Source organism: Staurois parvus, unplaced genomic scaffold (genome assembly GCF_062004578.1).
Source record: "Staurois parvus isolate SC_StPar_1 unplaced genomic scaffold, SC_StPar_1.0 ptg000406l, whole genome shotgun sequence".
Lineage (NCBI taxonomy): Eukaryota > Metazoa > Chordata > Amphibia > Anura > Ranidae > Staurois > Staurois parvus.
Genome location: NW_028318202.1, coordinates 1,285,376 through 1,299,705, shown reverse-complemented (window position 1 = coordinate 1,299,705; position 14,330 = coordinate 1,285,376). Strand labels below are relative to the sequence as shown.

The following is a 14,330-nucleotide window of genomic DNA, read 5'->3' as shown; positions in this document are numbered from 1 at the left end:
CATAAACATGTGTGCTCTTATGCTGTGTGTTTGTATAGGGGTTTTTTAAACATTTTTTTTTCTTCACTTAACTCTATTGCAATCACAAGAGAGCCAACAAGGGGTTAGGGGGCGCACTTTCAGAGATCCGTAAACCTGAAAGCCTTAGAAAGATCTAGAAAATAGTAGCAGCCATTGTAATGGATATTTTGGGCCTACAATAATTTTTACCTTCATGGACATTATTGTGAACTTTTGATAGGCGTCTAAGTATAAGTCACCCTTGAAATTCTCTGGCTGTCATGTTAAATAGCACTAAAGGGGAATGTGACAAATAACTACAATCAAAAGGACTCGCTTGAAGTGAGGAGGAAGGAAGGCAGCTGGGACTTCTGTCTTTTTAACAGCTGGTGTCATGGAAATTTTGTATTTACAGGTTGAACTTTAAATGTGTCATATTAGTGTTATTCATATGTCTCTCGTGTGGCTTAATTAAAGCTCTGAAGGCTGCAATTGGGCCATGTGCATTTACAATGTATGTATTACAGTACTCAGCTCGGTAATGGATGAGATGGCAGATCTGCGCTTATAGACCGGCGTGTATACCACCATGGCATTCAATGCAAATGCCGCCGGCGGTAGGCCGCGGGCCTGTATCCACATATCAGCAGCATAGTACCACATGGACTTCGTACCTCAAGGCGCCAAGCAGTGCGAACTCCGTGTGTAGGCTCATGTATATCTTACAAGCCATTACCAACCTGAAACTGTATCTGGATGGATGCGTTTTAATAAAGATCGTATCGGGCCCATTCAGATACAGACTGGCACTGTTTAATCTAGGGGATGCTTGTACAGAGAATGGACATACTACTAGGAGCTAATAGGATAGGAAGTTTGCTTCCCTCAGAGAGCTCATGGAGGGAGGGGAGGACTGGTGATAGATAAAAGGAAAGGCTATGCTCCAATCAGGATGTACATTCTGGGTATAGACACTCCCCATTGCATTGTTCTGTGGGAGGGGATTGACCTGACCCCCCCTCCTGTGTGGGGGGAGGCGTGTGTGTACTGGTAATAAAACAAGAGGTTGAGGATACAGACGCTCTCTATGTGAATTCCAACAGCAACCTGAGAGTGTCGTGTGATCATTCCCAGGTAACTGGAGCTCCATTTCCCCACAATTCTGAGATAGCTAAACCAGTTGGAGGCGCAGGAATCGTGGAGCTAAGCTGCAGTCGTGGTAAGCGAGATTCGCACAGCTTTATGGGGGATTGCTGCGCATCCAACTGCGAGTACTCACGGTAAGGAGAAATTCGTTAAAAGCGAATTTCCAAGACACTGGTGACCTAAACTGACCAGTGTCTTGAACCCAATCATTAGAGGTTAACATATGTGGAAGGGTGTGACTTTACCTGGGTGGGCGAGTCTAGGAGTGGTCTTTTCAAAGAGTATATAACACAAAAGCAAGACCCTCTCTCTCTCTGAGCCCAGTCGTCAGGATGTCTGCGTAACGTACCATCATTATTCTAGGTTTCTTTCCTGTAGTTGTCTATGTATTGGTAACATTCTGAAATTGCATTGTAATATCACTAATTTTAAAAAGTTATACCAGCTACATAATATTTTGTTATACAGCAATACCTCGGTTAACGTAATTTTTGGTTCACAAATGAAAATCCATTGAAAATAACGCACATTTTTTACAAATTTTTTTTTGCAATACAAAGTGTATGCTGGTACCGATTTTTAAATGAAATTTGACGACAAGGATCCCCCTGCGCGAATATGGAAACCTAAATCAATATGCTGCTAACATCCTATCCTCTACCTATATGTGGACAAGTTAATAAATGATAAAAAAAAATGGTGTAGCGCCAAAACTAAATGTGCAAATACACAAATATTAAAAAAGGTACATAAATGATATATGAATAAATATGTGATAGATCCTTCAGGATCTAAAATAAGTCCTATACAAGTCCTCACTATATGAGGGTCCCTGGACTAGACCAGCTTCATCGTATGCACTTTAGGTTATTGTTATGCTTTTAGACACTTATTTTAGATCTTGAAGGATCTATCACATATTTATTCATATATCATGTACCTTTTAATATTATTTATTGTGTTTGCACATTTAGTTTTGGCGCTACATCATTTTTTAAATGCAATTGCCGGATTTTTTTTTCTTCACTATAGCTCACAGGATTAGTTGTCACTTCCCTGGAGTTAAAGGAAACATTGTTTCATCAATTACAATGCCCGCCGCTGACCTGAAAAAAGAAAGAAAAAAAAAAAAGGAAGGCTCTGCTCCCGACGATGGCTTCCAGCCATCTGCCTGCTCCGGTGGTTTGACAGTTCTTAAATTTGTAAAGGGCCCGGCCACCCGGGGACATCATGCATGTGACCTCACCCCATGTGACATCCATGATGTCACATGGGGCAGGGTCACTCGGGTGATGTCCCCGGGTGGCCCCACCCCTTACATATTTAAAGACTGGCAGGCAGACGGCTGGAAGCCATCGTCAGAAAAGGAGCCTTTTTTCAGGTCGGCGGCGGGCATCCTGATTGACGTTGGATCTGCTGCGGGAGACATTTTCATTTTTTATTTTAAATAAAGGACTTGTCAAAGACCGTGTCCTGTCTTTTTTCTCACTATACTTTTTGTGAATGTGTAAGGGTACCATGTACCCCATACTCATTCATATAGGGGAGGGCCGGGATCTGGGGTCCCTCTTGTTAAAAGGGGCTTCCAGATTACGATAAGCCCCCTGCCCGCAGACCCCCACAACCACCAGCCAGGGTTGTGGGGAAGAGGCCTTTGCTCCCATCAACGCCATTTTTTTTTACATTTTGGCATGAGTTCCCATCAAAATCCATACCAGACTCAAAGGGCTTGGTAAGGATGGGAGGGGGGACCTCATGCTATTTTTTAAATTATTTTTTTCATTGTCGGAAATTCTTTTACATTCAGCTGTCAGTGGGGAACCCCGCTGACAGCTGAAACATTAACACATGGTTATCACTACTAAAATACTGAAGACTTGATAAAATAACTCATGCAGTATTTTAGTAACGTTTATTTTTTTTCTGATCTCCAAAACAAATTAATTGGTTTTCAATGCATTCCTATGGGAAACGGCGTTTTGGTTTACAAATTTTTTGCTATATGAAAAGTCCTCCAGAACGAATTAAATTCATAAACAGAGGTATTACTATAGCCGATTAGTAGTCAGCTTCTTTTATGTGCAAATAAATTAGATCTTTAATTTTTGCACAGTTGTCATTTGGTATTAACATTATTGGTAATAGCCACATGAGGATTGGCTAAATTCATGTATAGACAAAAAGGTTGTAATCACTTATTTTATTTATCATCAAGTGAATAAGTCAGGTGGCATAACCGCCAAAACACCATGACCTTGCTTTAACCCTTTGAATTCCAGGACATTTATAAATGTACCTTGCTAAACATGGGAATAAGGAAAATCATCCCAAGCAGAACCTACTGACCACTGACTGAAAAGTATGATGTGGAGAAGCAGGATGACCATTGCAATGAATTTTCAAATTTTGGGGTCTAGCACGATATTGAGCAAATATTACCTGCTGGGATAAATATCCAGGATCTTAAGGGTCTGGTACGATGCTACCTGCAGCTGTTGCTAAAGGAATCTTAAACTTGATTCAGGGAAGGAGAGACAGAACTCCTAAAGGCATTAGATTAAACCAAACTTTTATGCAAGTTCAGAGATATAGCAACTAAAGCAGGCCATAGATAGTTTGAATCTCAACCGATTCAGCAGGGACAGGTTGAGATTCAAACCAACTATGGGCAGGCTGAATGTCCATTGATTGTCTTGGGTACAACCCTTCCCCTAACACAACTGATTGATCATATGGAGTACAATCAGCCTGCCTATACATGGTTCGAATCTTGGATGGTCCTTGCTAAATCGACCAAGATTCAACCAGTCTATGGCCAGCTTAAGAGGTTCTGCCTTTTAACTTGCCAAGTGTCTAGAGGCAGGAACCGGAGGTCAAAGATGATACTACCTAATGAATGCTTGGAGAACCCCACATCACACAACCATTTTCATCAGATCTGAATCGTGGGTTCTTCAAGATGACCATAGGTAGTGTGAAGACTAGAACATTTCTGGTACCAGAATTGTACTGCTTCAGGGAAGCGAGCAGTGACCAAGAATTCCCAACAATCTCCTTTTGTTTTGATGACCAGATGCTCAAACCTGGCATGGAAAACAATTGAAAATTCTTATCAACTAGAAGTGCAATTGTTCACAACAATTTTCTACATTTCACTTGTTTGACGATTTGAAATTTTGGTTTGCAGATCGCTCTTGAGGAAGCTAATAGAAAAGCTCCAGAAAGTCAGGAATAAGGTCAGTTTTTTTAGCATTTATGCATTAGCATTTAGCAGCGTCTTCCTGCGTGTTTCCGCATTTGGGGTTTTTAGCATTTTTTTTGCTAACAAAAAAAAAAATAAATAAATTTTATGGGTCAAAAAAACATCCAAAAACGACATAACCTGCAATATAATCCCTCCAAATTCCATGGGAAAGTGACAGGGGCTGCTGTGTCTTACCTGTGTCAGCGACTCCGTGTCCCACGTCTATCCAGTCCTGGAGGAGACCACTGCTGGAGGAGGGCTGCAGAGGGTGTCCGTCCAGTGTCTTCATCTTCCTGGATCTTGATTGCAATGTGGGCGGGATGACAAGCCGCCCCTCGAATCTGGCCACACCCCTGGAATCACTGGGCAGCCTGTCCCTCCCTCTGCAAGCTCCGTCTCCTCACCGGTGATTGGCCGCCAAATCTGTAGCTCAGAAAAGGCACACAGGCGGCCAATCACAGGCGAGGAGGCGGAGCTTGGACAGGAGGAGGTGAGTGGCAGTGCAAAAACTGAAGATCAAGTGAGGGAGCAGCTGGAGCCGGTGAAGAGGAGGAGAACGGCTGGAGAAGGAAGACAGCTGATGGGTAAGTGTCTGTGCCTGAAGGAGGGAGCCCGGGCTGTAGCAAGGGCCAGAACATTGATGTAAGTATAACTGGTGTCAGTGGGAGTAATAGTGCCCCATCATTAGTGTCAGTGTAGATGGAATAGTGCCCCCTCATTGGTGTAGACTTATATCTCTTTAATTTACATATTCATTGAGAGCCATCGCTATATTTCCATCGTTGGACCTTCTGGTCTCAGCTCCTGCAGCTACAGAATTGCATACAGCTGCTCTGCCCACTCCTCCCCTCTTTCTGCCAAAGACATGCCACTTTGGATGTGAACTCATTTACAAAAAGACAAAGTGCTGAGAGTATAGCTATAGCTCCAGGAAAACTGTCAGTTGGAAACAAAAGAGATAAATTCTTTGGACTTAACCCATAGTAATCCAACACATTTTGGAAATTAGCTAAACTGGAGTTCAGTCATCACACATCGAAGAAAGTAACATTCCCCCGTAAACAATTTTAACAGATTTTTGTAAACTTGCACTTTTAATGCTGCTGGCTTTTGCTCTCAGTGCTGCTCCCCTGAAATTCTGACCTTTATAAGAAAGTCAACAGTAGACCGCACAGTCTCAATCAGCCTATTAGCTTAGAGGAGGGGCGGGGGGCCTTGACATTTTTTGGCTATGGGCTTGTAGGGAGAAGCTGTAGGGAGACAGCTCCAATCTCTGCATTCAAGTGTGGCTCCTTAGCATGCTGCAAGTGAATAGGAGCAACCCCAAAAGTGTGTGCATCCAGCCGCAAACACTACAGGCTGTGTTACTAGTCACAAATATGTGTGGCTGCCCAGCAGCCTATCATTGCACTTTACAGCCTTTGCAGCAATCGGCAAACAGCTGTCAATCATAGCTGTAGGAATCAGTAGATTATTGCTGCTGGGATTCACAGCATTGCTAAACGCAAAAATGTATGAACATCAGATTCCTAGCAGAAAACTCCTGAATAACAAAGGATGAACTGTGTAATGTATCTACACATAGCTTTTCTTGGGTTGTGTTGTATGCATATACTGTCCATAAAGGCCAGATCACACCACAAAAAAGTCCTCCAGATCCATTCCAGATGCTTTTCTGCATGTGCTTTTTTAACGCGTTTCCAGATGCTTTTTTCCCCCACTGTACTTGGGTCCAGTGCTTTTGTTATGCTTTTTACTGCTTTCTGGTACAGTAATTTGCAGGAAAAAAAACAAACAAAAAAAAAAAAACAGCTTTTTTTTGTTCTGGAACTGAAAAGCACTGGAAGGCACTGTGCTAGTGTGAACTACGCAATTAGATCCCATATTACCTACTTCCTATTTTTTTTGATGCAGATAAAAAGCACTACATGCAGTGTGAACTAGCCCTAAATGCAGATTTTGTATCTTATCTATATGCAGCACAAGTAAACAAAGGGCTGCATTCAGATTAAAGAAAAAAGCCTAAGGCAAATTCACACTACAAAACCACAGTCCAGATGCATTCCAGATACGTTTTGGCTTACAGTTCACACCACACGCAGGTCCAGTGTAGTTTGCCATGTCCAAGTATGGTTCTGTGCAGAAAAAAAACGCAGCATATTCTACTTTATTTTCTGCATCAGAAACTGACTGCACTGGTGTGAACCAGGGCCATTGGAATACATGGAAAACACTGCATGCATTTGCAAAAAAAGCACACTGAACTGCATCTAGTGTGAACTAGCCTAGTTCACCGGAACTGCGTGTGGTGTGAACTGTAGCAAAAGTGTATCCGGAGTGCATTTTTGTAGTATGAACTAGCCTTAAATGTTGTGTTTTTAAGCATCTGTGTACAAAGGTGCCTTAGTTACTGGTAAGCACACAGAACCAGGAGTAAAAAGTTACCATGCTTACTTATTCCACCAACATAAACTCACTGATTATGTTTTCCCCATTACAAACAAAATTAAAACGAACAAAAAAAATATATGCAATCAACAGATAAAACACATCACTACATATTAGGACTTAACCATATAAGTGTTGCCCATGACAAGCACAGTATTTTGATTAACCATTAGCCGCCCGGCCAATGGCAGTTTGGCGGCCGGCAAAATCCTTCAGCGTTCCAGGTGGATGCCATATGGCATACTCCCGGGCGTGCGCAGTTTGTGCGCCTGCAGAGCGGTGCGGTCTGTCACCGGCCTTGTACCTCGGACACGGCCGATGACAGATCTGAGTACCGGCCCCGTTGCCGGTACCATGTGACCTGCTGTGACCAATCACAGCAGGTCACATGACAGTTGTATACAATGGATGGCTTCATGTCATCCATTGTATACTAGTGTGGCTAGCTGTGAATGGTCACAGCGATCACATGCACAAGCTGGGCCAATCACAGCCCAGCTGTGTCATGTGATTAACCATGGCCAAATCACAGCTAAGCACAAAAAAAAAAAAAAGAAAAAAAAAACCTGAATGAATCGATGTCATTCAGGTAAATGCTTGCTTATAGCAAAGTAATTCTTTGCTATAAGCAAATTGTGTAAAAAAAAAAAAATAAAAAAAAATACTGATCACTTCCCCAAAGTAGTACAATGTTACTATGGTAACATACTACTTTGGTCATAGTGAAATATATAAAAAAAAAATCTTTAAAAAAAGAAAAACGTAGTAAAAAAAATTAAAAAATATATATTTTTTTTTTCTCATACTGTCACCAGTCAGTGTCCCTGATCACCACCATGCCAGTTATATGATGATGTTGTACTGCACTGGTGATAGTATGTGAAAAAAAATTCTCATTTTTTTTTTGTCATTTTTCAGAAAAACACACAACTTCAAAAAACTTGCCATGCCTGTTATGAAGTACATCGGACTGTCTACTTTGCAAAAAGGGGTCATTTGGGGATATCTGTACTGTTCTGACATTCTTGGACCTCAAGAAATTAGATTGGCTGTCAGTACTTCAGGATTGATCAATATTCAGATATATCCCATAGTTTGTGAACACTATAAAACTTTCCTATAGACTAAAACATACATCCTATTATTTTCACCAAAGACATGTAGCAGAATACATCTTGGCCTAAATTTATGAACAATTATTTATTTGCAAACTTTTATAACAAACAATGAAAAACGTGTTTTTTTTCTAAATTTTTGGTCTTTTTTTGTTAATTTAGCAAAAAATAAAAATACCACCAAAAGAAAGCTCTAGTTGTGTGAAGAAAACGATAACATTTTAGTTTGGGTACAATGTTGACCGCACAATTGTCATTCAAAGTGTGAGTGCTGAAACCTGAAAAATGGCCTGGGCAGGAAGGGGGTAAAAGTGCCCGGTATGGAAATGTTTAAGAGTCCCAAACTCCACCATGAAAATAAATGACAACAAAGAAGGTTCAGAACTGTGTGATGCAATGAATACTATCTGTATGATTCTTCTCACCTTTAAATTAGCTTTAAGTCCAGCCTGCTTAGCCAGCTTTTGCAAATCCGAATACTTCAAACCATCTAGTTTCAGTACGGATGGCACTTCCATGGCTCTACACACACCTTCCAGCCGACACGATCTGTAGTCAGATGTCAACAGACACTGACAGAAATATTTCAAACCACGCGCGCAATTCGCTAACGGCTTCCTTTCAAACTCATTCGCTGTTATTCACTACTGGAGAGGCATAGCGTGAGATAAGCGCTCAGCCAACCAGCTTGTAAACCAGTAATATAACCGCCAAATACCGCCCATTTTGGGTAGTCCTGCGGAGTCGTTCGCCCTCATTTACTACGAGATAGTGAAACAGCCAATCAGTTTTTAAGTCCGGAGCATCTTCTCCCGCCTATTAACGCCCACTTTAGGGGCTCCGCTTAATTCGGCTGTTATTGTAAACGATTACAATGAGCCGTCGGGAAAAGCGCACGTTCAGAGTTTTGGAGACAATGCTTGCTGAGGAGATAATTACTCTTGCGTAAGAACTATTTTTTGTTCTACTGTGTACACTGACCTTATGCAGTGGCGTACTAACTGCGGTGCTGACACACTGGGCGTGCCGCGACCACTTAACGTTTCTGTGCTGCTCCGCATGCCCCCGATGCTCCTCCTTAGTCTACGCCCCCCCCTCGTTGTTATAGTGATAGTTGGAGCTCAGTGTGAGGGAATCTTGCCGAGAAAACGTCCTCTGGCATCTGGTGAGGTGGGTCTTTAACGAGGAGTATGTACTCTAAGAAGTTTGTATATACTAAGGGAAGATGGGGTTAGGAATGTTGTGTGGGGGTCACTCAGTCAGTACTGAGTTGTTTGTAAAGGGGTGTTCATCTGTTTTCGAGCCATGAAGTTTAACAACCTTCACCCCCTTTCTGCTTAGGCCAATTTTCAGCTTTCAATACACTTGCACTTTGACAATCATGCTATGCTGTGCCCATATAAAATGATTATTATTCTTGAGACAAAGCTTTCTTTTGGTGGTATTTAATCACTCCTGGGTTTTTTATTTTTAAAAATTGAATAAAAACGAAAATTTTGGAGCCAAAAGTGTTTTTCTTAGATTCTGTTACAAAATTTTGGAAATAAGCAATTTTTCTTCATAAGTTTTGACAAAAATGTATTTTGCTACATTTCTTTGGTCAGAATAACCCAAATCAGTGCATGTTATTTGGTTTGTGTGAAAGTTGGAGTCTACAAGTTATGGTACCTATCATTGTAAATGGATCGCACCTGAAGTACTGACTGCTTATTATTATTATACAGTATTTATATAGCGCCAAAGGGTATGCTCAGCGCTGTACAATTAGCAAGGGGGACAGAACATGAGACGAGACAAGACAGTAACAATACAATACACGAGGGGTTCGAGGGCCCTGCTCTTTCGAGTTTACAATCTAGGAATTATCATATTTCTTGAGGCCCTAACATGCCAGGACGTTACAAATACCCCCCAAATGTCCCCAAGGTATATAGTAAGAGGCTTGGTGGCTTTTTTTTGAAGTTGTGATTTTTTTTACACACACACACACACACACACACACACACACACACACACACTTTGGAAAATAGGTAATTCAAGTTGTTTTTTGTTTTTTTTTTTTCAACCACTTGTCACCTGAGGATTTACCCCCCTTAATGACCAGGCCTCTTTTTGCTACTCGGCACTGCACAAATTCAACTAATAATTGCGCGGTCATTCAATGCTGTACCCAAACGAAATTTGCATCCTTTTTTTCCACACAAATAGAGCTTTTTTTGGTGGTATTTGATCACCTGTGCGCTTGTTATTTTTTGCGCTATAAACAAGAAAAGACTGAACATTTTGAAGAAAAATGATTTTTTTTTTCATTTCGGCTATAAAAAATATATAGTAAACTCAAAGTTAGTTATAAATTTAGGCCAAAATGTATTCCGCATGCGCCGGGGGGGCCAGGATTTTTTTTTTTGTTAATCACTTTTAATGCTATTACAGGGAGTGCAAATATCCCCTATAACTTCAGTGGGCATTGTCATATATTCTTTTTTGAGAAATCTGGGTTCTATCAGACTCTAGATATCTCCTCTGCCCTTACATTATCTAATCATACCAAGATCGGTGTGATCAGATGCTTTCCCAATTTACAAATGGCGCTGTTTATATCCTGTGAAACTGAAGTGATGAAGTGCTTATAGCTTCTGATTTCTTAGGCTATAGAGATGACTGGCACCATTCTGGTCTCCAATGAGCTCTATGGTCAGCTAGCAGAAACACCGGCTGCATTCTCAGGTTGCCCCGATGGCAACGGACTGCCTGAGAAGGCCGTGGGGGAGGGGGGTATAGTCTTCCGCTGCTTGTAAAAGCAATCCTGCAGCTAATTAGCCACTAGCATTGCTTTTATTACATGAAAGCCGACTGCCGGCTGAAAAAAAAGATACCAGGATGATGCTTGCGGCTGTAGGCATCATCCTGTTATAACCATTCAAAGTCCAGTGATGTACCAGTACCTCGGTTTACAAATTTAATTTGTTCTGCAGGACATCTCTACCAGAAAAAGTGTGTGGTATGCCCACCATTGGACTATACCGCCCTGCATCCACCCACTTTTAATGGTGGGCACACATTAGGTCACACTTTGTCGCATGCGCCAGTTCCAAGATTGTACAAATGTCTAATTAGTGGCACGCTTGAATAAACATTTTCCACGTATAAGTAGTACCCCATATGGAGAAGGATGACACCAAGTCCCAAACTATCTTGCCACTGCTCCCCATGTAGTCTGGGCATCTGGGGGGCTCCACGTGATTATCTTTTCCCTCATAAATCCGAACAATACTTGTGCTCGCCACCGCACCAGCTTGTACTACACTTATAGGACTCACCACTTCGCCAAGTCATACTGCAGTGCTGGTATTATTATTATTATACAGGATTTATATAGCGCCAACAGTTTGCTCAGCTCTTTACAATATAGGAGACAATACAGTTCAATACAAGAGGGATAGGAGGGCCTGATCCTGAGAGCTTACAAACTAAGAGGTATGTGAAAGACCAGGATTTACTAGACCGCTGGTGCTCGGCAGTTCACCAAAAGGTAGCGTGGCACTAGTTCTGGCACTCTGCTGCATATGAGAGTCATCAAATTTTACCGACAAGTGCTAACAGAGATCAGACCTGATTCTGCCAACACTGCGGTTTTGTGTGCAATGTATCAAGTGACAGTGACCTACTGACACTGCACTTGCTGGGGGAGAAGGGGGGGGTAAATGTAGGGGCTAAATGCAGGTGCCAGGGCTGATCCTTCTAACGCTGCATTTTTGTGAACGCTGGTATAGTGCTGATCTGATCAAAGATATTGATCTGTTCAGACACTATACTAGCAATGGAGGTTTAGTGTGTATGAGCGTCTTCCTGGCAATCAAGGGGTTAAATGTGATGACTGGTGTACTGACGGGCAATCTGACGCCATCTGGGAGGGGCGTGAAAACCACGGGAGCGCGAATCACGTGTGTATATGTGTGTGTGTGTGTATGTATGTATGTATGTATATATATATATATATATATATATATAATGTGTGTGATTTTGTGCACCTGTGCCGCCCTGTATCAGTATTTCTGCTATAGGGAGGTCAGGAAGCGGTTACATAAGCGGTATGTGTTACGGCGCTGCGTTACTTTAACAGACAATTGCGCAGTCATGCAACGCTGCACCAAAATAAAATTTACATCTTTTTTTTCCCCACAAATTGCGCTTTTTTGGGGGGGTATTTAATCGCCTGCGTGTTTTTTATTTTTCGCGCTATAAAAAAACCCAACAATTTTGAGGAAAAAAATATATTTTGGACTTTTTGTTATAAAACATGTCCAGTAAAATAAATGTAAAAATCAAATTGTGTCATAAATGTCTGCCAAAATGTATTCTGCGACATGTCTTTGCTAAAAAAAAAATCCCAATACGTGTAAATTAATTGGTTTTACGCGATCAGAGACTTATGGCGGCGATCAGAGACTTATGGCGGACATTCTGACATTGGGGTGGAACTGCCTTGGGGTCACTGACATCCACAGTGACACCAATACAGTGATCAGTGCAAAAAAAAAAAAAAAACACTGACACTGTACTAATGGCACTGGGGAGGAAGGGGTTAACTTTTTAGGCAATCAAAGGGTTAACTGTGCGAGGGGCATGTTGTACTAGTGGGCGGGGGGGTGTACTTTACTATTGCACAGCTGTCCCCGAAAGCTAATCTCTGCTGTCCGTGACAGTACGTCACTGGTCCTTGTTGGGTATACTATGTTGTGTTTTTTTTTTTTGTTTTGTTTTGTTTTTTTCATGCAGCCTGTGGTCTGAATGACAAAAATGAGAAGAAATCTCTGCCAGAAAAAGTGTGTGGTATGCCCACCATTAGAATATACCGCCCTGCATCCACCCACTTCTAATGGTGGGCACACATTAGGTTACACTTTGCCACAAGCGCCAGTTCCAAGATTGAACAAATGTCTAAATAGTGGCACGCTTGAATAAAAATTGTCTACGTATAAGTGGTACCCCATATGGAAAAAGGATGACACCAAGTCCCAAACTATCTTGCCACTGCTCCCCATGTAGTCTGGGCATCCAGGGGGCTCCACGTGACTATCTTTTCCCTCGTAAAGCCAAAACTTATAAGTATAGCCTGCTGCCCTCTCACAGGTCTTCTACATCTTGACCCCATATCTGGCACGCTTGCAGGGGAGAAATTGTGTGAATGCAAGGCGGCCAGAAAAATTAATGACGGACTCATCGACACAGATGTTTTGCTGGGTAGTATAGACATCTGCAAATTTTTTGATTAAGGTGATTTACGAGGGGCTGAATTTTGTGGAGCCAGTCAAATTCAGGGTCACCCTGAGGATGACAGTGTATTGTCGTTGAAATGCATAAAACACATTATACTCTCATATCTATGCCTGGCTATGGCAGCAGAGAACATGGGCATATGATGAATCGGTCTGCCGACCAATACAACCGCAATTCATTTTTTTCAGTAATGTCCATGTTGAGGGTTAGGCCCCCAAAAAATGTAAATTCGAAAACCGTAATGAGTTTCCATGCTACTGGTCTGGCAAGGTTTGAATTTGGGTTGGCGGCGATAAATCGTTGTGCATATAAATTGCTTTGATCCACAATCAACGCATACAGATATTCCGTAAAAAAACAGCTCCAAAAATCAAGGAGGTATGTGAAAGACCAAGATGTACTAGACAGCTGGTACTGGCCAGTTTACCAAAAGGTAGAGCGGCACCAGTACTGGCATTCTGATGCTTATGAGAGTCATCAAAATTTACCGGCAAGTGCTAACAGAGATCAGGCCTGATTCTGCGAACACTGCGGTTTTGTGTGCAATGTATCAAGTAACAGTGACCTACTGACACTGCACTTGCTGGGGGAGAAAGGGGGGGGGTAAGCGTAGGGGCTAAACGCAGGTGCCGGGGCTGATCCCACTAACGCTGCGTTTTTGGGGACGCTATACTAATGTGAATGCTGGTATAGTTCTGATCTGTTCAAAGATATTGACCCGTTCAGACACTATACTAGCAATGGAGGTTTATTGTACATGAGCGTGCTCCTGGCAATCAAGGGGTTGAATGTGATGACTGGTGTACTGACGGGCAATCTGACGCTATCTGGGAGGGGCGTGAAAACATGGGAGCGCAAATCGTGTGTGTGTGTGTGTATGTGTATATATATATATATATATATATATGCTTTTGTGCACCCATGCTGCCCTGTAGCAGTATTCCTGCTATAGGGTGGTCAGGAAGCAGTTACAGCAGAGGTTTGTGTTACGGTGCTGCGTTACTTTAACTGACAAATACGCAGTCATGCAACACTGCACCCAAATTAAATTTATGTCCTTTTTTTTTTTTTTTCTTTCGGTGATATTTGATCGCCTG

At 42.0% G+C, this 14,330-nt stretch overlaps 1 protein-coding gene across 2 annotated transcripts in view; it reads right to left on the bottom strand.

The window, feature by feature from the left end:
• The window catches only part of NUSAP1 (nucleolar and spindle associated protein 1), a 354,820-nt gene extending 346,166 nt beyond the window's left edge, over positions 1-8,654 (bottom strand). Inside the window, exon 1 of one of the 2 annotated variants that reach the window (XM_089686683.1) lies at positions 8,379-8,654. In XM_089686683.1, the coding sequence (XP_089542809.1) occupies positions 8,379-8,471 (93 nt within the window). In that variant the 5' untranslated portion in view covers positions 8,472-8,654. The remainder of the gene's footprint in view (positions 1-8,378) is intronic. The other variant, XM_089686682.1, reaches the window with a different exon arrangement.
• Between the last annotated feature and the right edge of the window lie 5,676 nt (positions 8,655-14,330).